The sequence below is a fragment of the Nyctereutes procyonoides genome, unplaced genomic scaffold (assembly GCF_905146905.1).
Source record: "Nyctereutes procyonoides isolate TBG_1078 unplaced genomic scaffold, NYPRO_anot_genome, whole genome shotgun sequence".
NCBI lineage: Eukaryota > Metazoa > Chordata > Mammalia > Carnivora > Canidae > Nyctereutes > Nyctereutes procyonoides.
This window is the reverse complement of record NW_026575160.1, coordinates 34,252,501-34,276,381: the sequence shown is the minus strand read 5'-3', so window position 1 is coordinate 34,276,381 and position 23,881 is coordinate 34,252,501. Positions and strand designations below refer to the sequence as shown.

The window sequence follows — 23,881 nt, the reverse complement described above, 5'->3', positions numbered from 1 at the left end:
AACAGAGGTTGACCAACAGCAGAGGGACAGAGATCACCTGCTTTACACACCCCCAACTTAATGAAAATTAGAACCTTTCTTGAAATGTTAGTTGGAACCTGGAAGTTAAGATGTATACGCGCACATTGCTAATCTGTGTATGACCCCTTTCTCCTGCCTGGGTGACGCCCTCCGTCGCATGGGAGCTGCGTTGTGGTCCTTGTAACGCAGGCTGTGGCTCCCATCAGTACGGAGCATACGGTGTGTACTACACGGTTGTTGTGGCTAATGGTTATTTAAGTAAAACTCGGGAATTTAGAGCCTTGCAGCTGCTCTGTTTACCTACGCACGTTCCGGGCTACACCTCCCTCTCGGTGGCAGAGCACCGGCTCCCTTTACAGCCCCTCTCTCCCCGTGCTCTGCCGGGGGACGGGCTCTCCTCAGCAGATCATAGCTAAGGTTAACCTAACCCTTATCATCATGATCCTACTCTGATTCCTGGGGGTTCCGTTAGGCACCCTTGTGAAGCTCTGCTAGCCAGAGTGACATCAAGGCACGTTAGGTAGGTTTCTGTTAAACCTTGTTCCTCTGTAGACACACAGTAGCAGACAAGTCTGTGCATCTGGATGTGGGCCGTCAGGCTGCCTGCTGCCAGGTGGAGTGTCCGCCCCCGGGGAGGATCGTGATGTGATGTGAGCCTGAGTAAGGGGAAGACCAGCGTACGGAGGCAGAAGGGCAAGATGGAAGGAGTGGGGGCTTTTGAACCACTGGACCAACCAACCACAGGGTCTATTTCAGTTCCCCTCAGTCCTCCTGCAGAGGGCAGAGTGAAAACTTTAATTCTCGGCTCTTAAAAAGAAGTCTGCGTATTGAATACATGGTCTGAAAGGAGCAGGTTAGAATAGCTCCAGTCACCCAGCCCATGCACCCTCCCCCTTGTTTTCTCGTCAGCTCTCCTGGACCCAGGAGAAAAGACTCGGGATCTGGTCCTGATGAAATGGATGCAGTTTGTAATCAGGCTACACGGACTAATAGGTTCTTGTGCAGGTCTCCACTGTTTCTATTCCAAGGAAGATGGGAAATGGAGATGGGGTGAGGGCATCGTTCTGGATAGATTTTTTTTTTTGTCAATTATGAAAACTTACTCCATGATACGAGCTTAGATAGGATTGTTTATCATGGAGAAATTACTTTTGGGGTAGTTTCTTCCTCCCAGGCCTGTTCCATTAGTTTCTTAGCCTTACTGTTGACATTTTGGGACCAGCTAATTAATTCACAGGTCTGTCATGCACATGATATGGGATGTTTAAAGGTATCCCTGGCCTCTACCCAGTAGATACCAGTAGCACACTCCCATTGTGATGATCAAAAATGTCTCCAGAAATAGCCCAAGTATCCCTTTGGAAAGGAAGGGTGTTGTTCCCTGTTTGGAAACCGCTGTGTTGGAAGCAAAGGATCGTTTTTTGCGGTTGAATCTGTCTTTATAGTCACTGCCTTAACTACTTCACCTTACGGTGAGAAAAACACAATGAGGTAGTGAACTTTTCAAATCTGTCTTTTCAGACATACAAAGAACTTTGAGCTTTGAGATGTGTTTTAAGGCAAAATATAGTTACCATATAAACTCTTTGCCCTTAAAAATTAGCAAACTAAAAGAATTATTTTTACCAGCTTTACTGAGGCATAATTGAAAATTGTGTAAATTCAAGGTATACAATGTGATGTTTTGATACATGTATTTGTCTTGAAATCATAGCAACGAAGCCAGATCACCATCCCCTCGCATGGTTATCATCTGTGTGTGTGTGAGAGAGAGAGAGACGAGGACACTTGAGGTCTACTTTCTTGGTAAATCTTGAGTATACTTTATTAATTTACTGTAGTCACCATGCTGTGTACATCTCCACAACTTTGTGATTTTTTAATAAACTCATTTGAAGAAGGTAATCCCAGTGTTTTAAAATCTGTTTCAGTTGTGTTTTTCAAGTGTGACGAACACACGGTGTCACGTTACTTTCGGGTGTACACGTAACGTTTGGACAGGCTTATCCTGGATGCTTTGCTCACACGTGTAGTTAGCATCGGTCACCGCCTGAGGCTCTTACGATACCATTGCCTGTACTCCTTATGCTGCACCACGTACTCCCATGACTTGCAGAATTAGTTCTTAAAATCCTGCCTCCAAATGTTAATAATCACAGATTGAACAGCCTCTAATGTGATGATGTAAACAGTCTTCTTAGTAAGGCTTCGCTTCATCACTGTGAATGGAATAGGCCAGGAATTCACTCGGTCTGCAACTGGGGAAAGTCTGCATTTTCGATGTCTTTACAACCGTTCAGCTGTGAACTGAATGACACTTGAAGAAAATGGTATGAATGATGCAAATTTGTTTCCGAATTTATTTTTAAGAATGAATATTAAATAATAAGGGCAGGGGAGTACAATTAAATGCTTTTGTCAAAATGAAAAAATTATCTCTACATGCCTCTGATTCCTTTTTGTCTTGCCTTTTTTTTTTTTTTTTGTATCCTCGGGGTGTTCTAGCATGCCCGGGACATAGAGTATATCCCATATAAAGCATATAATAAATGTTTGAGTGTTGCCAAGTTATTGAAGCCTTGAAACAGACTTCAGGTGAATATTTAAAATAGAAGCAAATCAACAATCATCATATGGTGTCACTCATACGGAGAATATAAGAAATAGTGAAAGGGATTATAGGGGAAAGGAGGGGAACTGAGTGCGAAAAATCAGAGAGGGAGACAAACCATGAGAGACTCCTAACTCTGGGAAACACACAAAGGGTTGTGGAAGGGGAGGTGGGCAGGGGCATGGGGTGACTGGGTGACAGGCACTGAGGGGGGGCCACTTGGGATGAGCACTGGGTGTTATACTATATGTTGGCAAATTGAATTTAAATAAAAAATTTTTATTAAATAGAAGCAAATCAGCATTAAAGGATCTTTAAAACAGTAAAGATGGCATGGTTTGCAACAATAATGTAGCAACTGGTGACGGCTGTGGTCATCCTTTCCTGTACCCACTACAACCTTTCCAGTTACCACCACTGTTAGTTCAACCTTTGAAGTAACTTGCGGACTTGTGTGCGTCTCTGCTCTTTCAGGGTTTCCAAGCCGCTGTCTACTTAGGCTCATCTCACCGCTCTGCTCTCCTCCTCCTCCGACCCACTTCCCACTTAGGGCACCAAAGTGTACTCGTTAACAAGTCAACATTGTAAAATGCGTATTATAAGTTGCCTCCCCAGCTTGGAACCCTCCAGCGTTTCTCTCGTCCCTGGGACCTAGCCCCCAATCCTTGGTCCTGAACACTGACTGCTGTTTGCTTTCTCCCTCATCACCTTTCCTACTCTCTTGTTTTGTCAAACACACATTCACATCTTCTCACTTGCTACGTTCTTTCCTGTGTTCGCATCTGGAAGCTGCCATTTCCTCTGCCTGAAATATTATTCTTTTCTTGGGCAATTCTGATTCATCTTTCAAGTCTTAGACTAAGCACCACACTTCCTTAGAGAATCAGTGCTTCGGCCCCCTAATCAAAGTCTGGCTCCTTTTATATTCATTCCTCTGATACCCTTGTACTTTCAGAGCCATGCTATTGCAGCCTATAGCTATGCATTTGTGTGTGTGTGTTTAAGATCTGGCCTCAGTAGATTGTAAGCTTCACATAGTAGGTGTGTGTTTTCTTCTCCAGTGTATGAACCATGCTGAGTGTCTGCCTAGCACATAGTAGGTTCTTAGTAACTTCTATAGTGAAAAGTTGAATTTGCCTTGCACGTTGCCAACGTACCTGTTTTAGAACACGTTTATGGTCCTCGTGTTGAATCTGGGATAAGCATTTAATGTTGGGAGAGAGTGGGAGTGATTCGTTCCCACTGCCCATGGATTAGCATATGGGGTAGCATAGAACCATGCGTGAGGACTGGTGACTGGCCACCCACACGTACTGATACGTAAATGATTTCTACTTCACTTAACAGATAGAAAAATAGTGAATATAAAGTAGCGTTAGGCAGCTTTTCACTTTTCACCGAGGTGGGAAAGAACTGCTTTATTGCTTTAGAGTTGATTCTGGTATAACCACGAGTCTCTGCTTAGTAGCTTTCTGGCCAATAGGATTTCAGTATGCAGTGCCCTAATATAAACAACTGGATTGGCTTAACTACCTCTGATGTCACAATTTCCCCATTAGGGAGTCATAATTTTCTTGAAATCACATTGTAGTAATAACAACTCTTGCTATTCTGTCTCATTATAAGAAAGACCGTCTACCCAAAATAAAAATGCTGGAAGGAGCAACATACCTTTGACCGAGGCAGGCCTTTCTCCATAAATGTGCTTTAATTATCTCCTGCCAACAACCGGAGTTAGCGTCTTTGTTTTACAGTTGATGTTTTGTTTTTTGTTTGTCAGTTAATAGGCAAATGGAGGAATGAGCCTACTTCGAATTACTCCTAGTTCTGTTTCATCTCAACTGCTGAGGCTTAGCATCTTTCTACTACTTAGCCTTCCTGACTCAAAAGGAAAATCCATTTGGACAGCCCACCTGAATATAACCTTTCAGGTGGGAAATCGGATTATATCGGAATTAGGAGAGAGTGGAGTGTTCGGGAATCATTCTCCTTTGGAAAGGGTGTCTGGTGCGGTGGTACTTCCTGAAGGATGGAATCAGAATGCTTGTAATCCCATGACCAACTTCAGCAGGCCGGAACAGGCACACTCGTGGTTGGCCCTCATTGAACGCGGAGGCTGTACTTTCACACACAAAATCAACGTGGCAGCAGAGAAAGGAGCAAATGGGGTGATCATCTATAACTACCCAGGTACGGGCAACAAAGTGTTTCCCATGTCTCACCAGGGAACGGAAAATATAGTCGCAGTGATGATAGGCAACTTGAAAGGCATGGAACTTCTGCACTTGATTCAGAAAGGAGTCTATGTGACCATCATCATTGAAGTGGGGCGAATGCACATGCCGTGGCTGAGCCATTATGTCATGTCCCTGTTCACCTTCCTGGCTGCCACCGTGGCCTACCTTTTCTTGTACTGTGCCTGGAGACCCCGAGTGCCCAATTCTTCCACCAGGAGGCGAAGACAGATGAAAGCAGATGTGAAGAAAGCTATTGGTCAGCTTCAGCTGCGAGTGCTCAAGGAAGGCGACAAGGAACTAGATCCAAATGAGGACAGTTGTGTTGTTTGCTTTGACATATACAAACCCCAAGACGTAGTACGTATTTTAACGTGCAGACATGTGTTCCATAAGGCATGCATTGACCCCTGGCTCTTAGCCCATAGGACATGCCCCATGTGCAAGTGTGACATTCTGAAAACTTAAACCCGGAGAATCTTCTGAGGATGTAACCGAGTCTTAACAAAGATTGAAATTAAATGAATTCTCTTTTAGCCCTTTATGCCGAGAGAAAGCTCAACTTCATCTTCTTTACCTAAGTACTAAAGAGGATGAAATTTGTGTGTTTTTAAAATAAAACTCCATATCTTGCCCAGCTATTTGAACTTGTTGTTTTTCTATTAGACAGTTAGTTTTTGGCCCTTATCCAGATAAGAACCTTAGTATATGATATGTTAAAGGTAAATTAGTATTCAAATTAAAATGATTATGACCTTGTGGCCAAAGAGTCATGATATTTCAGTTTTTTTTAACATCAATTTTATTTCCCTATTTTTGATATCTAATACTGTTGTTAAGCTTCATTATAGAATTAGATCTTGATTTAATTTTCCATGGTTAATTAATATGGAGTCTGGTTTCCAAAAGTACTGAGTAGATAATATGTTTTAAGTAATAACTTTAGATGATAGCACCTCTGGTTATGTAACAAAACTATTTTAAATAAGTATAGGTCTCATTTAGGAGAGCATCATCAAAAAAATCACTTTTGTTAGCTACAGCCCTTTAAATCCTAGCATACTGAATGGCTCTGGTAGCAAATTTCCCATCTAGAAGTGACCCTAGTAAATGCTTTTGTTTTTTTTAAAGTGGTGATAAGTGTATGTGCATTTTGGTAAAGATCTAGAGCAGAGCTGACATTTCATTTAGTTGCCTTTACAAACTGTGTCTTTTGCCTTATTTTGCCTCTGTTGAAGTAGGTGGACACCCATGTGTAACGGTAAGGCTCAGAGATTTGAGTTTTCATTTTGACTGATGTATTTGTGGGTGAAATGCTAAGCCATTGATAGCCAGCCTAGGTGGCACTTTGTAAGTCTATACACTGTGTACTACACGCTTCATGGGTTGTATGGAAATAAAATCAGATTAAAGGCCCTTGGGAAAGAAAATTGACCATGATGAGCTGAAGTTTACATGGTAAATTTTCTTTTTGTGCCACTTTGGTTGAGCCTGTAGGATCCTTTTCTCCTCCTTGCCTGCCTCAGATTGTTTTGATTCACATTTCATGAGAAGAACTAGCTCCCTTAGTCCTGGTGAGACCCAACCAAAACGGTCTCTGAGCATCTTGTGTGTAAAGGTCAGACCTTTGTGATCAAGGTCAAAATTCTTGGTTTCCTAGCGAGTGGATAAGAAGGAAGCACTTAGAGAATACCCTCGAGAAAGTGTGTGGCGGCACCCGGGCCTGGCCGTGTTGGTTAGTTCACAGGTTGCTTTGGTCTGGAGTCATCTTGTGCCGTTGATGGACGTGTAGCAAGAACAGAAACAGAAACAATGCTGGGTCTTCTTGGCTTACGAAATTCAGTTTTCTTTGGCTTCTTAGAACTATTGCAGAGCCAGTGCCGTGTGGACTGCTTACATGAACATCTCCTTTCACGTTGGGAAAGGCAGCGCTGATGGTATGGGGCGGGGGGGGGGGGGAACCCACCAGGGACATTTGTTGGTTTTGGCAAAGGTTTTGTGCAAAGCATCTATGACCTTTTAATACAACTGTTGGTGGTTAACTCTAAATGGGGACCTTGAAGTTTTTCTTTTTAAAATCAATAGCTGCCTTTTTGTTCGAAATGCATTATGTTAAACTAAGACTGCTACGTAGTTTTTTCCTTGTACTCTTCCTTTCTTCCCTCAAAATATTAGATCAGTAGCAAATGCCAAGGTCTGCAGAGAAGAGAGATTAGTAACGTCCTTTACCACTGTCATCCCTACGGATAGTCCCTGTGAGAGTGAGGAAGTGAAGCTCAAGTCATCTTACAGGATTTAGAAGTGAAAATCCTCCTTTTAAAAATCAGAATCAAAACCAAGCCGAACCAACAAACCTGAGCAAGCATTTATTAAATGAACATAGTGCAGTGGTTTACATGATAAATAAATTTGCACTGGGACCGAATGTGAGGTAAGGGGTATTACAGAGTTCTCCGCTTTTACCACGTAATTATTCATAGTGCTGATTTCTATTTAAAACTTGCCATTCTGTTCAATGTTCCTTTGATTTATGGTCAGAAAAATGATAGACCTATGACCTTGCATAGGCTTTCAGGTTTCGTATGCACATGTGTAATATGAATTTTATACTTAATTTTTAGTTTGCTACGATACCTATTAACGTGTAGCTCAGGGCCTGAATTGACCTTACAACATAGGCCTCTCCCATGACAGTATTTGGAGCGTGCAGACCAAGAAGTTTCCGGCAAGTTCAAAGCTCTCCTCTAATTGGCTGTGTTGTCTTTTAGGTCATAATCGCATGACCCCCCTGTAAACAGGATCTGGAGCTACATTAGTGAGACTGGAAATTTCCCCCCCCAACCTTAGGTGTTTCTCCTCCTCTCTGTAATAAAACATCTGGGCCTCCTAGGACACCTTTAAGAACTTCTGACAAGAAACATGCTGGAGGACTGCGGAGGAGCCTGCTTTCACCGGGAAGGTTTCTCTCCTGTCGCTCTCCTCACCTGATGGCCAGCAGATGCGGAGGGCTCGGGCGCGCGGGTCGGCCTGAGGGCCGCGTGCAGGGGGCGAGGAGTCTGCCCCGGGTCGGCCCCCGGCCCGCCGGCGCCGCGGCCTCCTGGCTCATGGAAGTCGGCGTCCTTTGGCTTCTCGGCCAGAACTGCTGCGCGGCCGGGGCCGTGTGGACCGCCTACGTGAACATCTCCTTTCGCGTCGGCTCGCTCCTGCTGTCGGAGCTGGGGGAGGCCGGGGTGTTCGGAAGGAGCTCGGCCTTGAAGAGGGTGGCGGGGGTCCTGGCGCCGCCGGAGGGGAGGGCGCAGAGCGCGTGCCAGGCCAACACGAGCTTCGGCGGCCCGCCGGCGGGCCCGTGGCTCGCGCTCATCGCGCGGGGCGGCTGCACCTTCACGCAGAAGATCAGGGTCGCCGTGGGGAGGGGGGCCAGCGGGGTGATCATCTACAACTTCCCGGGAACGGGCAGCCAGGTGTTCCCCATGTCTCACCAGGCGTTTGAGGGCGTCGTGGTGCTGATGATCGGGAACCTGAAGGGCGTGGAGATGCTGCACCTGATCCAGAGGGGAGTTCGCGTCACAGTCCTCGTTGACGTGGGGAGAAGGCACATCATCTGGATGAATCACTATTTCGTGTCTTTTGCGATCGTCACAACGGCTACGCTAGCCTACTTCATCTTCTACCACATCTGGAGACTCTGGGTAGCCCGGATTGAGAGCCGGCGGCGGCAGCGGCTAACCACCCACCTCAAGCAGGCCTTCGCGCAGCTGCAGCTCCGGGTCCTCAAGGAGGGGGACGCCGAGCTGGGCGCCAGCGGGGACAGCTGCGTGGTTTGCTTCGAGCTCTACAAGCCTGACGACACGGTTCGTGTTCTCACGTGTAAGCACTTTTTCCACAAGGACTGCATCGACCCCTGGATCCTGGCCCACGGGACGTGTCCTATGTGCAAATGTGACATCCTCAAGGCTCTGGGCGTTCAGGTGGACGTGGAAGACGGAGCCGAGTCGTTGCAAGTTCTCATGTCGAGCGAGCTGTCTGCCGCCCTGTCCCCTGGCGCGGAGGGGGCTGCCGCCGACCTCCCTGCCCCGGGCGGGTCGGACAAAGGGGCCCCTCCCCAGAACGACAGCCAGCCTCGTTCGGGAGCAGAGGGTGCGGGGCCTTCACCGGGACAGCATGACCCTTGAGGAGGTGGATTAAACCTGTTTGTCAACTCAGGTCGTAACACTGACAGGCGGTCTGTCTGTTCCAGGTGTGGTTTTTGTGTCCCTTTCTGTTACTGTGGCAACTGTCTCCATCCCTCGTCAAGCAGATAAAGGGCCTAGCAGGATTTTTTTGTTTCCCTTTTTGCCTTTGCTGAGTGTGACCTCTTGTCAGTGTCGCTCCGGGGGGCGTCTAGGTCCCCTTGCACGTCCAGGTGCACGTTACAACCGAGGACGGCTTCCCCTGCGTGTTTGTACAGATGTTGGGCCCTGTCTTGGTAAGAAAACTGTTAACGTGTTTGCGTGTTCCTTGTACAGAAACCATGAATTGAGTTTGGAAAACAGAAGTTCTTTTACGTGCCAGGACAAGTACATTATACTCCTTTGGAAGTCCTTGTGCTGCGTTCTTTGTTCTTAGCATGAAAATGTTGCTGTACGGAACTTTATGACTGTTACTCTCGACGAGCAGCTCTAAGCTCTTGGTACGTTTTATGGGATCTGTACGTGCAGTGATAGCAATTTTAAAAGTAAAATATTAGCTCTTTCAAGTGAACAGCAAAGAATCCAGTGCCCAGTATAGCTTATAATTATTCCATGTTCCTAATCCGATAAAGATTTAAATGATAAATCCTCTTAGGTTTAGTTACGATGTATTTCTTCCCCATGGGTTCCACCAGTACTACCCAGTTGCTTTTGCCACTAAGTAGTCAAAATGTTAGATTAGGGCAGCTTGGGTGGCTCAGCAGTTTAGCACCACCTGCAGCCCGGGGTGTGATCCTGGAGACCCGGGATCGAGTCCCATGTCGGGCTCCCTGCAGGGAGCCTGCTTCTCCCTGCTTCTCCCTCTGCCTGGGTCTCGCCTCTCTCTCTTTCTCTCTCTGTGTCTCTATGAATGAATAAATAAAATCTTTAAAAAAATTATTTTGGAGATGGGTATCACCACGTAGCTGTTATGACGCCTTGGGACGGTGTTCATCACTGCATTCCCAGGATCTAGCACAGTGCAAGGCCCTGAAATATTTTTGGAGTGAATGAATTAGCAACTCATGATTTTTTTTCATAATCTGAATATGTGTTAATACATAACAGTATGCAGTGTTCTAGAATCATTACCATTTTGTGTCATCTAGAGGACTGACCTGGGTGCATGTCCATGACAGACCCAACCTTTGAGGATTTTGTGGTTTGCTCTTTACATGAACGCTGTTCTCCGTCAGTCTTTTCTATGCAACCTCATTGGGTTTCTCCTTTCTTTTCTTGGTTCATTGTTGTCAACCTAAAACCTGACTAACCATGTGTATGAAATGAACATTTCCTCACTTTTATAATTCAGTGTCTTGTGAATATGGACGTTGAACCAGCATGTGCTTGTTTTGATTGGAGAATTTTCAGGGGATGCCCTTTGAAGGGTCCGTGAGCTGGGGAACTGTCTTTGCTGAGCACCTCGCAGGTAGCAGCCAGTGGGCTGAGCGCTTTCTGTTGCTTTTCCTTGTGTCAGAACAAAACAGCCTTAGTTTTCGCCCTTTGAGTGTTGTAAACAGATCAATAAACCACTTTGAATTTAATAACTGGGATCTGAAATAAGACTATGTCCAATGTAAGGTGGTATTTCTTATAGTAGTTTTCTACCTTCTTTGTGGGCTATGTCATTTTCTCTTAATGCATAGTGATGTAAATGAATTTTGTCATAATGGCATGGGAACATCATATGAACTATTTTGCCCGTAACACCAGTGTCATGATGGATTTCCCTTGCATTTCTCCTTTGTGTGTATTTTTGCATTCTCTAGTAGTTTCATTCCCCGCACCTCAAATTAGGGGTGTTTCTTAGATGTTTCTTAGATAAATGCAACTTTTTTTCTTTATTACTGGGATAAAATAGGTTCAATATTTGCGAAAGTGAAATGGATTCTAAAGAGCCCGAGCACTGATTAGATGATGCGATAGGTGATTTTACCTGTGTTCCCTTGTATTACAGGACAGGCCGATTGTGTCCCTGTCCCTTGCTAGAGGATTACTGTGATGCAGTCGTACTGCAGAGAGACGTCGCTCAGCCGTCATATTTCCTGTAGTGTGGGTACTTCAGAGGGTCTAGGTGGGATCTGGTGTTTCTGATGGTATTGAGGTTTAGTGCGCAGTGTTTTCTCCTTCTACAAACCTACAGCTTTTAGAAGTAGCACACAAGTGAGGGAAAGGAGCAGAATTCAGAGAAGCACTGATGTGAAAGGAGTAAGCCTTCACATACTGCTCCTGTGACAAGGAGCCTTGGCGACTCCATGTTCTTGCTCCACCATTGACTGTGGGCACCCGTTTCTGCATTAGAACTTACCTGGCTTTGTATTTAGTGCATTTTTAAAAATGTTTAGTGTGGGTGATGAAGAGGAAGGAGGACTGAGTTGCTAGAATTACCAACACAAATATCTTAACATATGCTTGTTTTTCTGCAAGAATTCTTTGGGGAGAGGAGGGAGTAATGAACCTGAAATGAGTGGCTCCCTGTGCACACAGGTGTCAGAACTCTTTGTCACAGTCCCTCCACAAAAACCTCCCCTTTTCGTAGACATACCACCTATAAGCGTAACAGCCGTCTTCACAACTGTGCGGCTAGCTTAGACCGCCAAGGTACAGAACTCCTTGATGACTTCAGCTGCTGACACGGACTTTCCTCACTGCTGAAGACCAGAACAGTCAGGATTTCAAACCTTCTCTACATCCGTGATATTCATCTCCCAATTCAGCAGCACGCCATTGTTGCCACACATCAGCTTTTGTCATTTTTGAAAACTTCCCAACTAAGGAGCATCGTTTTTCAGAATTCCCCCTCTGAATTCACTTGGCCTTTCTCTTTTTTGGGGGGGGGGTGGTCATCTACTTCTCAGTTTATTTATTTATTTTTTATAATAAATTTATTTTTTATTGGTGTTCAATTTGCCAACATACAGAATAACACCCAGTGCTCATCCCGTCAAGTGCCCCCCTCAGTGCCCATCACCCAGTCACGCCCACCCCCCGCCCTCCTCCCCTTCCACCACCCCTAGTTCGTTTCCCAGAGTTAGGAGTCTTTATGTTCTGTCTCCCTTTCTGATATTTCCCACATGTTTCTTGGCCTTTTATTTCCATGATTTGCTTTTGGTGTCACTTCACGCAGGGTTTCCTGCACCATTCTTTCCCAGCCCATCTGTTTTCCAGCTGCAGCCTGGAACCCAGTGTGAGCCATTTGTTGCACAGGCCCCTGAGTTCTTGCCCTGTAGACTTCTCTGCAGGGTTGTTTGCTGGTCCTCAGTCCTCTCTACTGATTTTCTTCAGATGTTTACTTCCATTTAAAAACTCTTTATTCTCTTAACTCCCTTTATTTCTCATAGAGCAGGACTTCTCAACCTTGGCTGCATGCCAGAATCACTTGGGAAGCTTTTGAAATTCTCTACCCAGGCTGCATCCAAGGCCTGTGCTGTGCTCTGGAACCCAGGCATCAAAAATTTTTTTAGTTGCCCAATTGATTTCAGCAGACAAGGTTGGGAACCACTTACCGTAGGGCTGTTCCAAAGAGCCTTTACATTCATCAAATTCTCAATTTTACCTTCTGCTTCCTTCACATTGACTTGTTTTCACTTTTTCAAAATAGTGAGGTAGAAATGTAAATACCAAGTTGTACAGGGTGATGCTTCATGAAGAGGAATTGACAAAGGCATCTGGGAATATGAAGGACTAGATTTCAGCTAGAGAAACGAGGAGCTACCACTTGGGAAGAGGGGCATTCTGATGGAGAGAAGGATGTGAACAACAGTGGTGGTGGGTTTTTCCCTCAAGAAAGATGTTGATTGTTGGTAATTCAGGCAATAAAATAATAATCTTCCAAAACTTAAGAACTCTGATAGATCATGGATTCCTAATCTATGTTTTTCAGTTTTTATTTACATTTCACTTAACATACAGTGTAATATTAGTTTCAGGTATAGAATGTAGTGATTTGTTGCTCACAACACCCAGTGCTCACAACAAGTGCTCTCCTTAGTCCCCATCACTCATTTAACCCTCCCCCCCCCCAACTCCCCTATGGCGATCCTCAGTCCTCTATACTCAGAGTCTGTGTAACAATAGTGTTTTATAAAGAAGTTAGTGACCTATAGAATTTTGGTTTTCCAGAGGCTGTTGTAATAATCCAGGAGTGATGAGAAAATAATAGTGATAAAAAGCAATAGTAGATGGATTGGATGAGATGAATATAACGTGGGCCACCTTTAAGAGGGTGTTCTTTGATTTCATTTCCTAACTCACTTTTTTTTTTTTAAAGATTTTATTCATCTATTCATGAGAGACACAGAGAGGCAGAGACACAGGCAGAGGGAGAAGCAGGCTCCATGCAGGGAGCCTGATGTGGGACTCGATCCCAGGTCTCCAGGATCATGCCCTGGACCGAAGGCGGCGCTCAACCGCTGAGCCACTCAGGCTGCCCTCTAACTCACTTCGTAATGACCAGGGTGGCACTGATTTCAAAATTGGTCCATACCCCTGACCATCTTCTTCGGTTTATCTCCCATTTAGGAACATGGTAAATACTGAGTGGAAGAGTTAGGGTCACAAGGAATTGAGGAAGTCTCAAGGATGACTCCTAGCCCTGCTGCAGAGCTCTTAGAGTCAGGAAATCTGGGAGTGTGCTGCGGGGGGCAGATACCTGTTTTAACAAGTCCTCCAGCTGATTGTGAGGAACACTCAGGTTTAGGGACCTCTACTGTGTCTCAGTCAGTGTTCAAACAAGAAGGTATCACACAGCTGTAATCGGAATGAAATCATATAAATGTAGATAACTGTGCATCTTAAAGCACTACACAAATAATAGTTGCTGTTGGTACATTGAGAGACACATTTAGGCATATTTCACGTGTCCAACTTCTCTGATTTATGCCTGACTTGTGAATATAAATGCTTACTCCCTTCCTTTCCCGGTTCTAGTTTCTCTACCACCCCATCACACTGCCAGGGGATTTGTGAGAAAACATATATTTTAGACAATGTATGAGTTCCAAAGTTAGAAAAAAAGACAAAAAGCAGAAAAAAGCAGGTTAGAAAAAAAAAAAAAAAAAAAAAGAACAGGTTAGAAAAAAACCAAAAAGCAGAAAGAGCTTTGGGCAGCCCACACCGGGTAAGGATGGTGTCTAATACACTGATTTAGTAAAGGTCTGAGGAAAACGTATGCAAATAGAGGGCCATCAGAAATTCAGAAAGGAATTGTAAAAATGCCTAGGTTTGGGTTCATAAAACTAGCTTCACAAATACTGGAGGGAGACTTAGTGTCCATAAAAATGTAGCTGGAAGTCCATGTAAGCAGGCCACCCGAAAGTGGGTGGCATCTTCCGTGTCAACAGCACAGCTACTGCGTCTGTAGCTATAGTTACTCCTTTTCATGTTCATGATGAGATCTTACTCCCGTGGCAAATTGATAATTTTATTCATACAACAAATATTGACCGCCCTGGAAATACAGGGACAAACCATAAGATTCCTATTGCCCTAATGGAGCTTGCTTTCTAGTGGGATTAAGTTATAGCAAAAATATAGTGTGGTAAATGGTAATAAGTGCTGTGCAGAAAAGCAAAACTGAAAATAGGGCAGGAACCGTCACAGGCAGAGTTGGAGGTTTAAGTGGAGGAGGTTTCACTGAGAACATGAGCAGTTGAACCGAAGACCTGGGAAGAATGCAGGCTCTGCACTCCCACACATATGTGGGAAATGTGGCAGGTGCTGAGAGCCGCCGGGCAGGTTAGGGTGCCTGTCACCTGAGGAATGTTTACCCTTGAACACCGTGTTCACAGCCACTTAAAATGTGAAGAATGGCCTTGGGAAGAACTTCGAGTTCCTAGGCTACCACAGAGGAGAGAAGTCAGAGAGAATGCGGGCTGTAGGGAACGTGTTGCCACCAGGAAACGGGTGAGGCAGGGGGAGAAGGGGAGACAGAGACGGTGAATCCTCAAGCAGAAGCCCCACTGAGCTTGATCCCAACACAAGGCTTGGTTCCATGACCTTGAGATCATGACCTGAGTTGAAATCAAGAGTAGGACGCTTAACCAGCTGAGCCACCCAGGTGCCCAGAGCAGTCTACGTTCTGAAAGGGCTCTTGGATTTGTTCCTTTGAAGTTCCTCACTATCCGGAAAACTCACTTCTGGGATTAAAAAAAAACCAACATTCTTATTCCATGCATAGTTGCCATCTGGTGGAATAACAAATAACTACAAGGTGTGAACTACAGAAATTGATTCAACAAATATTTATCCAAATATTTATCGAGAGCCATTAGATGTCAGAGAGGTTGTCGTTCAGTGATATTTGGGTTCATTTTTCTTTGACTCAGCAGGAGGTTTATTTTGAAGATTGACTGACTTTCCAGAATTTTTTTTCTTTTTCAGTTTGGAACTTCATTTCCCTGCCATAGGCTCCTGGGTTATCAAGAGTAAATAACTTAGTATCCTTATGATTCACATTTTACCAATCTAGAATGTGAAAGGCTGGTAGCTCATTCTCTGGTATCTTCCCCCATAATATTGTAGGAAGTAAAGTGATTTGGTTTTTAGAAATATTCTCAGTTGCTCTGTCAACATTAGTATATCACTCATCTTCTCAGAAGTTTCCTGAGATATTGTATTTGCAGCAAAGGGACCAGTATTTGTTTTCCAATCCATTGTGGATTTTTTTGTAAAATAAAAATCATGTGTTTAGCTTACTCTGAATTGCATAACGTAATTTGGATTGATGGAGGTGTAGATGGGTATGTGAGAGAAACACTAGACTAGAATGTCATTTGTAGAATCCAGGCTGGAGGTATATGTCAGAACAAAGGCAGTTGTTCGTTTTAATGATTTTTTCACACTTGATCAAGGAATGAGATTGGTTAAATGAGTGATTTTTCAAACCACTACAGACCTTTTCAATTTTTTTATACGGACACATTCACAACAAAATGTTGGGTGTAGAATCCTGGTTTTGGATGTCATGGCAACATCACATCACTGTGAATTTCTAAAAATTCTCTGTTGTCTCTAATGGACGAATACTAATAATTTAGTATTAGATTATTGGGGCATTGGTCCGCAGATCACACTTCCCATAACCCTGGTGAAACTCTTAATTTATTATATAATACTAAAAAAGTTTTAAGAAAGTCTCTCTTTTCCACCAGCGAGGAAACTGACCCAGGATGTTGCAGGGTTTCTGGGCTCATGTCACACCTTGAAACCCAGGTCTGATCCCCTCTGGGGTGTGTTACGTTATTTCCCCGCTGATGAAAGGGAACGGCACAGAGGTGAGGGTGAGGTGAACAGAATTACGAAATTGATGTTGGAATATTGTAAAGCTGGAAGACCGAGCACATTTTCTTTGTTCCATATAATAAAGGATTTATTGAACATCATATACTAGGAGACTACACAAGTCATACTCTAAATGCAAATTTTTTACATATCAGCATCATGAGGGGGGAATAAACCATCTTCTTAAGATAGGCAGGATGAAGTAACTCAACCCAGGAACTTAGTGTTTTCTGTGGTACCAGGAAACACTGAAATAAGGGAGAGGGCACGTGTCGAGAGAGGGCTGCCTCTTTTTTCACTGAATGTATTCATGTAGAAATTCACATTTGCTATGTCCTCGCTTCCTTTTCCACTGTGAACATTTTTTTTTTTTTAACCCTACACCATCCCAGTCTCAGAATTGGAAGCCCTGCTAGTACCCGATGGTCTTGCTTCTCTGTGTATATTTGTCTTTAGAGTGAGGAGCTTGGTAATTTTCTCAGTTTCAGGCTCTGTTGTTACCGGGCTAAGGAAAGTGCACCGTTGGCTTAGGGAAGTTCAAGGATATCACTGAGTTGGAAGTTCCCATAAAGAAACCTGAAGGATCTATTATTACTAGTTCATAATATATGAAAAAAGGCTTTATAAAAACTTTATAATATGGATAAGATGATAGGAATAGCATGCATATATTTTTTAAAAAGAAGTTTCAGATCACATTTATGTTCATTTGAATATGAATTCTTCTCAGTCGAACCTCAAGACAATGCAAGAAGGTTTTAGTATGTTAGACGGTTTAGATTTGGTCTAAGGGCTTTGGTTGTAAGGAAGGGTCGTTTGAGAGTACCTGCTTTCTAGTTTAAAGATAGAGGGTAAGGGTAGCACCTAAATTTTTCAAATAAGAGATTGTTTGCTATCAGTTTTAAGTTATCATTTTTTCACATTTGACAAGGGAATGGCACTGGTTAAATTAGTGGTTTCCAAACCTTTGGTATTCATGGATCAGTAAACACAAAGGTCAAGTACAGCTTTTTAAAATTTTTTGCCGAGAAAGATGATTGACCAAAATAAGAAAAAATTAACCCACGATTAATAACACTGTATTACAAATAAGTGTCTGTTGACCCTAAGATTTCTACTAAGATACTGAATAAATTTAGCTTTACTAAAATTACTTTGTGGTCTACATTAATGTACACTGAATCAGACAAAATTACATCCTATAGGGGTCAGAACACCACCTTTTGGATTCAGTAACTTTCCAAAGTCCATTACTACTCAAAGGACATCATGCATTCCTTTAAAATTTGAGTATTGAATGATACTCAGAGGCTTCAAAGGCGCAGGTCTAATGAAATGCATGGTCTAAGCAAGGGAGAAATACAGCGATGCTCCATGGAGGACACGTATGTTTGATACCTTCAGAGAACATAGGGAGCCCCTCCCTGAAGGCTCAGAAAAAAGAACTGGCATCAAGCAGCGAGCAGCTTCACAAAGGAGGTAGAGAGTAACAGGAGAAAATTCTACTTACTGATTCTCTTCATTCAAATCGGTTGCTCAGTTTAACGAGCTCTAAATTGGTAAATCCCCAAATTTGATTATATGGTGGCGAAGAAGGCGGCTCTTAAATTTTGAGTCCATTTGTGCTTAGATTCTCACTCTTCCGCAGCCTGGCTCTGTAACCTCTGGCATGTTTCTTTCCCCGCCCTCCGCCCCCCCCCCCCCCAATACTGCTTTTTTTCTTCCCTTAGCCTTTGGAATAGCTGCTGGCACCTACTTTGGGCTAAGGTTAATATATAAAAAGCTTGAACATCTTCTAGCTTTTTTTCAAAATGCTGTTCTAATCACATGACTCCCTGACTTTAAGGTGTGGAAGGCGTTCCACGTTCTTGAGATAAAAGCCAAGGACCTTCCAGGGGTTATGAAGCCTGTCCTTCCTCTCTAGCCTCTTTTTATTCCACTGGTCCTTTCACTGAGGCCCAAGGAGCCTTTTCAAGCCCACTTAGATAAGCTGTGTTCCCCCAACCAGGATCCTTGGTCTCCCCACATTTCCAAACACATTCCTCTCCATTTTTGTATCTCCAGGCACCTCCTCAGGGAATCCTCTGTGACTTCCTCAGATGGGCTCAGAACTTTGTGACACTCACAGGGCTCTAGAAACTCCCATTGTATTCACCAAGCTGCCGTCAGTTCCTGTAATTATCTTCCCTCCAGGGTAGGTTCTGTGAAGGAGCTCACTCGCCTCTTTGGCTCCCGAGTATATTCTCAACACAGAGCACACTGCCCAGCGTGTAGTATGTTCTGATAAATATTTATGGAACGAATGGGTGAGGTCTGGGGGAGGAAGCCTGTAGAGTGTTGAGCTACACAAGTGTGCCCCTTTATTGGAACAGAAAATGTGTCCTCCAGAGAGGTGGAAGGAAGACTGGAAAGGCCACGTGAGGGAGACCCAGAAGGATGAAGACACCGGCACAGTCCAGTGCTGATGGGGAAGCTCGTTGACAGGCTTGGGCATGTGCAGTGAGCTGATGAACGCCGGTGTTGATACTGGAAAATGGGGAATTTACATAGAATGGCACTAAATTCGTCGCTGTTAAAAGGCTTCAAGGATTGGCTAACTTCCCCTCTGAAAAAGTTTCAGAAAACATGCCTTGTTTCTCTAGGCGCAGCATTATTAGCAGTTGACGTTGTTAAGGAGAGAAAGGCATCTCTTATGAGTGGGACTCCTGTACTTTGTGGGTGTTTTCCTGGCTGAGCACATGCTGGCAGCCTTCCCAGGAGCCATCTCATGGATAGCCACCATGAGCTGGCAAGCAGGTAATGTTTTTCCTGTCATTGTACAATCCTTCCGAAGCAAAGAAGCAATGCACGGATCAGATCAAAAGTACTGTGTGAACAATAAGTGCTTCTGTGGAAAAGTCCGTTTGAAGTCTTATTTGGACAGCTGGGCAGACTCACCTTTTGCAGACACAGTTTTCTGTTGTAGTCATCACACTTCATTCAGTTTTGTTATTCACCACGACTTTAAGATATTCGGTGCTTTTTTAGTCCATAAACTGAGCAGGTGAATGGAGAGGGTGGCCATTCGTGGTGCTCAGGAGGCCCCCGTACAGGGTATAACTTGCTAAAATGTGGGAAGCCGTGACTGCGCGGATGTTGCAGCGTTTTGATGCCCGTGTCCTGACTCCCACACTGAATTACTTGGGCGTTCAGTGGCATTTTCACATAAAGGTCACTGATCGGGAACCCCGCAGATCGTGGCCCGCGCCGTCAGGATAGACGGCTGCCAGGGGTGAACTGTGATGAGTGGGAGGAGGGAGGGAGGAGGTAGGTAATGCTGCGTTCGAATTCCGTCAGTCTCTGTTCTCCCGACGTGTGACGGTGGGCCGGTCACTCCATAGCCTAAGCCACTTAATCCATGATGGATAACAAGGCACAGGGTGATTGGGGGCAAAGGGAGATAATAGGCGAAGAGCTGTAGGGAGACACAGTGAGTTTGTCGTAAACTGAATTCCCTCGGCTGCTTCAGCACCAATACGGAGCCGAGGTGGGACCCAGACAGTGTCTTTGAGGATCCTGGGGCGTCGAGCGGAAAGCTGGTCTAGGTGCACCCAAAGCTAGGACCACGCTTTGTCTGCCTTTGACTAAATAATAATGACCATGAAAGGATAGAAGGTTAAGATCATTTGTCTCTACTGGGACTAAGTCCATCATCAGTTTCATAACTTACGTAACACCTGAAAAAATCTTAAGAACTACCACTTCTGCAATTACAGCAGATTGTCGCTTAGGCATTACATTTCTAAACAATATACCTTTTCTTCACAAAACTAGGTCTACTTTTCTCTGCGATGTTACTCCTGCTTCCTTCTGTGATCTCTTTTTCGCGTTCATGTGGACAAGGTCCACGTCTGAGGTTAAGCATCTGGTTGAAAGTCGGCAAACCTTAGTGGCTCATTGAAGTCATCAGGCAGGTGCGTGGATGGGGAACAACCGTGCAAACCATTCATTCCCTCCTCGTCCGCACGTTCTCTGGGTGTTTTCTAAGCGCCTGCTCTGTGCTTGAGTGTGGTGCGTACTACAGGTTCGGTGGGGGGTGAAACCGTCTTTGGGTTCATGGAACTTGCTCTCTAGCGAGGAAGAAAGTAAAACGGCGGTAAAACCGTCCCTCACCCATCACAGGCTGCTAGGGTTGCCTCTGGGCGATCGATACAGGATCGGCCGATTCCAGCCGCTGGGGAAGGGATCACTACGGGAGGTGGATGGGTCGGATGGGTCGGGGATCGGAAGCCTTAGGGAGAGGACTGGGTGATGGTGAGCGGACTGTGTCAAGTTCTGGGAAGCAGACCAGTGGGGCTGGAGCTCGGAGACTGAGCGGGGGCGGGCGGGGGGGGGGCTGCCGCCGAGGGAGGAGCCCAGAGGGGCAGTTTGGAGCCATTTGAAGCAGGACCTTGGTGACGATTTGGGGGAACGTGAGTGAAGAATTTGTAAGCCGGGAAGGACTGAAATGACCAGATCTCTAAAAAGGAACACCAGCGGGATACCGGAGGGAAGGAGTCGGGGAGTGGGAGTCGGGCGTCGGGCGGCTTTCAGGACACTTCTGGGGCAGGAAGGCCTGGTGAGAGGCTCTTGCCCTTGAGACAGAGTGAGGGGCAGGAAGGGGTCGTCTGAGGAGTCTGGGGTGGGGGTGGGGGGGGACGCGGAGACGTGCGCCCGGAGCGGGCGAGGACCGGGAGGCGTGGAGGCGGGCGGAGCGGCCCAGGGAGCGCCCTTCCTTCCACCCGAGCCTGCCCTAGGGCCCCGGGTCCGCGCGTCGGCAGCGCCCTTGGCTGCAATCAGCCGCCCTGAGGCGTCGCGCGTGCAGCGTGGAGCGTGCGGTGGATCCGTCGGTGGATCCCGCTGTGTGACCGGGTCAGCACCGGGGCTGCGACGGCCGCAGCCGGGCCTAAGCGGGGCTGGTGGGGCTGGTGGCTGGGGCCTGCGGACGCCGCGGGGAGAGGCAGCCGTCGTCGTCCGCGCGTCTCCGCGGCCCGGGGGGGAAGGGGGGCGGTCCTCTGAGCGGAGCCGCACCTCACGCTTCGGTCCTTCCGCGTGTCCGTCCGCTCGCGGCGGCGCCTGGGGAGGCCTGAGAGCCGGGGGCCTGAGCCCATCCCTAGCCCGAGGGAAGCCAGGGTGCACGGAGGCCTCACTTTCTTCGACAGATTTTTTTTTTTCTTGATATTTCATGTATTCCTGAGAGACGCAGAGGGAGGAGGAGGCTCCCTGCGGGGACCCGATGTGCTCGATCCGGGGCTCCATCCGGGGCCCGACAGGGGGCTCCATCCGGGGCTCCATCCGGGTGTCCATCCGAGGCCCGATCCAGGGCCCGATCCTGGGCTCGACCCAGGGCTCCATCCCGGGGCCCAATCCGGGGCCCGATCCAGGGCTCGACCCAGGGCTCCATCCAGGGCGCGGGGTCACGGCCTGGGCCGCTCCCCGGCAGAGCCCCGGGCTCCCGCTCCGGCCAGGCCCCCGGCAGGTCGGGCTCCGTGGGGGGCGCCGGCTGGGCTGCGCGCGGGCCCGGGGCTGCCCTGCGGCGCGTACCGACTCGGGGGACGCAGACGTACCTGGTGGCAGGTGCTGAGCAAGCCCGAGCGACACGCGAGTGCGAGACGGTGGACGGGCGCGGGGGCAGGGCGGGGGCGGCCCGGGGCGGCAGTGGCCTTGAGGGCCCGGCGCTCCCTGCGACCCACGCCGCCGCCGCCCGCCCGCGCTCCTCGCCCTCTGCCCCGGCCACTTGGGTCGTGCTGCCTGCCGCAGGCTTGCCCTGCGTCTTGTCCCCGCGCCGCCCTGCTGCTGAGGACGCTCCGTTCCTCAGGCAGCGACCTGGCCCCGGCGGACGCTCGTCCTGGGACCGCGTCCCCGCGCCCTGCAGCCGGAGCTCGTGCCCGGGCTTTGCTCTGCCCTCAGCTGGGCTGGCACCGCCCCTGCCACGCACGCAGGCGCGCGCACAGGCACACAGGCACGCGCACGCACGCAAATATACATGCACGCGCGCGCGCACAGACATACACGCACGCAGACGTACACGCGCACGCAGGCACACAGGCACGCGCACGCAGGCACACAGGCACGCGCACGCAGGCGCGCGCCCGAGCTCTTCCTTTCCCGGTCGGGCGAGGGCTGGTGGAGCCCGCGCGGCCTCCCGGCGGGCGGCGAGGGCCCGCGGGTCGGGGCGCGTGCCCCGGGGCGGCTCACCGCGCGGTGCGGCGGCCTCCACGGCGCGTGCGGCCCGTCGCGAACGCCCCCTCCTTGCAGAGGGCTGGGCCTTCCGCTCTGTGCCGAGGCGCCCCGAGCCCGTCCGTGAGCGGCCGTTCGGCCTGTTGGCGTGTCTTGCAGGTCTTCCTGAAGAGCGACAGGGTGGCCAGAATGGTCCAGAGCGGGGGATGCTCCGCCAGCGACTTCAGGGAGGTGTTCAAGAAAAACATCGAAAAGCGTGTGCGGAGCCTGCCCGAGATCGACGGCCTGAGCAAGGAGACGGTGCTCAGCTCGTGGATAGCCAAGTACGACGCCATCTGCAGGGGCGAGGAGGACGTGTGCAGGCCGCCCGGCCGCGGCGCCCTCGGCGCGGTGTCCGAGCTCATCCTCAGCAAGGAGCAGCTCTACGAGATGTTCCAGCAGATCCTGGGCGTCAAGAAGCTGGAGCACCAGCTGCTCTACAACGCGTGCCAGGTAAGCGGCCAGAGCCCGCGAGCGGGGCGCCCCGTGGCCGCCGGGGCTGCAGCGCCGAGGGGGCGGGAATTCTGGCGCATGCGCCGCGGCCGCAGGCGACGTCACGTCAGGAGAATCACGCGATGGGAGACGAGCGTCAGCGCGCCGGTGCCCTGTGTTCGGGTGTCACGCTTTGGGGCGTGAGGGGCCTGCGGGGCCTGCGGGGCCTGCGGGGCGTGAGGGGCCTGCGGGGCCTGAGGGGCGTGAGGGGCCTGCGGGGCCTGAGGGGCGTGAGGGGCCTGCGGGGCCTGAGGGGCCTGAGGGGCGTGAGGGGCCTGCGCGGCCTGCGCCAGAGAACGGAATGAGAATCCGCTGTTGCCTGTAGCGCCCGAGATCGCCAAGACTGTGCCCGGGAAACCACCGGGGAGCCGACACCGATGCAAACGCACGAGGGCTTATTCACAAGCTCGAGCCTGGGTCCACGTGCGCCCGACACGGCGGAGCGGGGGCTTGGACCTGAGACTCAGCGGCGTGGCAGCTTCTTAGGGGCCGCTGGCCCTTGGGCTGCGCAGGAGGTTGCCCTGTCCTGTGGGTCCACGCGCGGGCGGCCGATTGAGTTGCCTTTTACCCTAAAGTTCTAGTTGAACTGGCCTATCCCTGAGCCCATTTCCGGTTAGGCTGTGCCCCGGGCTTGACTAGGGTGGGGCAGCGCCTTAAGCAAAAGCAGGTCCTGGGGGCGTCATACAGGAGGTGGCGGGTGCAGCACCCAATGGAGTCAGCCCTGCTCTGCTGCTTGTCCGGGGGTAGGGGATTTTTGTTAAATGTCCCGGCTCCCACATTATCAAAGGAAGCTGCGT

The 23,881-nt window shown here is 48.1% G+C and overlaps 2 protein-coding genes across 5 annotated transcripts in view; both read left to right on the top strand.

Annotated features, from left to right (window-relative positions):
* CADPS2 (calcium dependent secretion activator 2) overlaps positions 1 to 23,881 on the top strand; it is a 447,623-nt gene that overhangs the window by 128,341 nt on the left and 295,401 nt on the right. For all 4 annotated transcript variants that reach the window (XM_055314464.1, XM_055314463.1, XM_055314462.1 and 1 more), the window contains exon 3: positions 22,713 to 23,045. In XM_055314464.1, the coding sequence (XP_055170439.1) occupies positions 22,713 to 23,045 (333 nt within the window). The remainder of the gene's footprint in view (positions 1 to 22,712; positions 23,046 to 23,881) is intronic.
* On the top strand, positions 4,425 to 5,359 carry RNF148 (ring finger protein 148). The gene has a single exon (XM_055314468.1). The coding sequence runs from the start codon at positions 4,432 to 4,434 to the stop codon at positions 5,332 to 5,334; it is 903 nt and encodes a 300-aa protein (XP_055170443.1). The 5' UTR covers positions 4,425 to 4,431; the 3' UTR covers positions 5,335 to 5,359.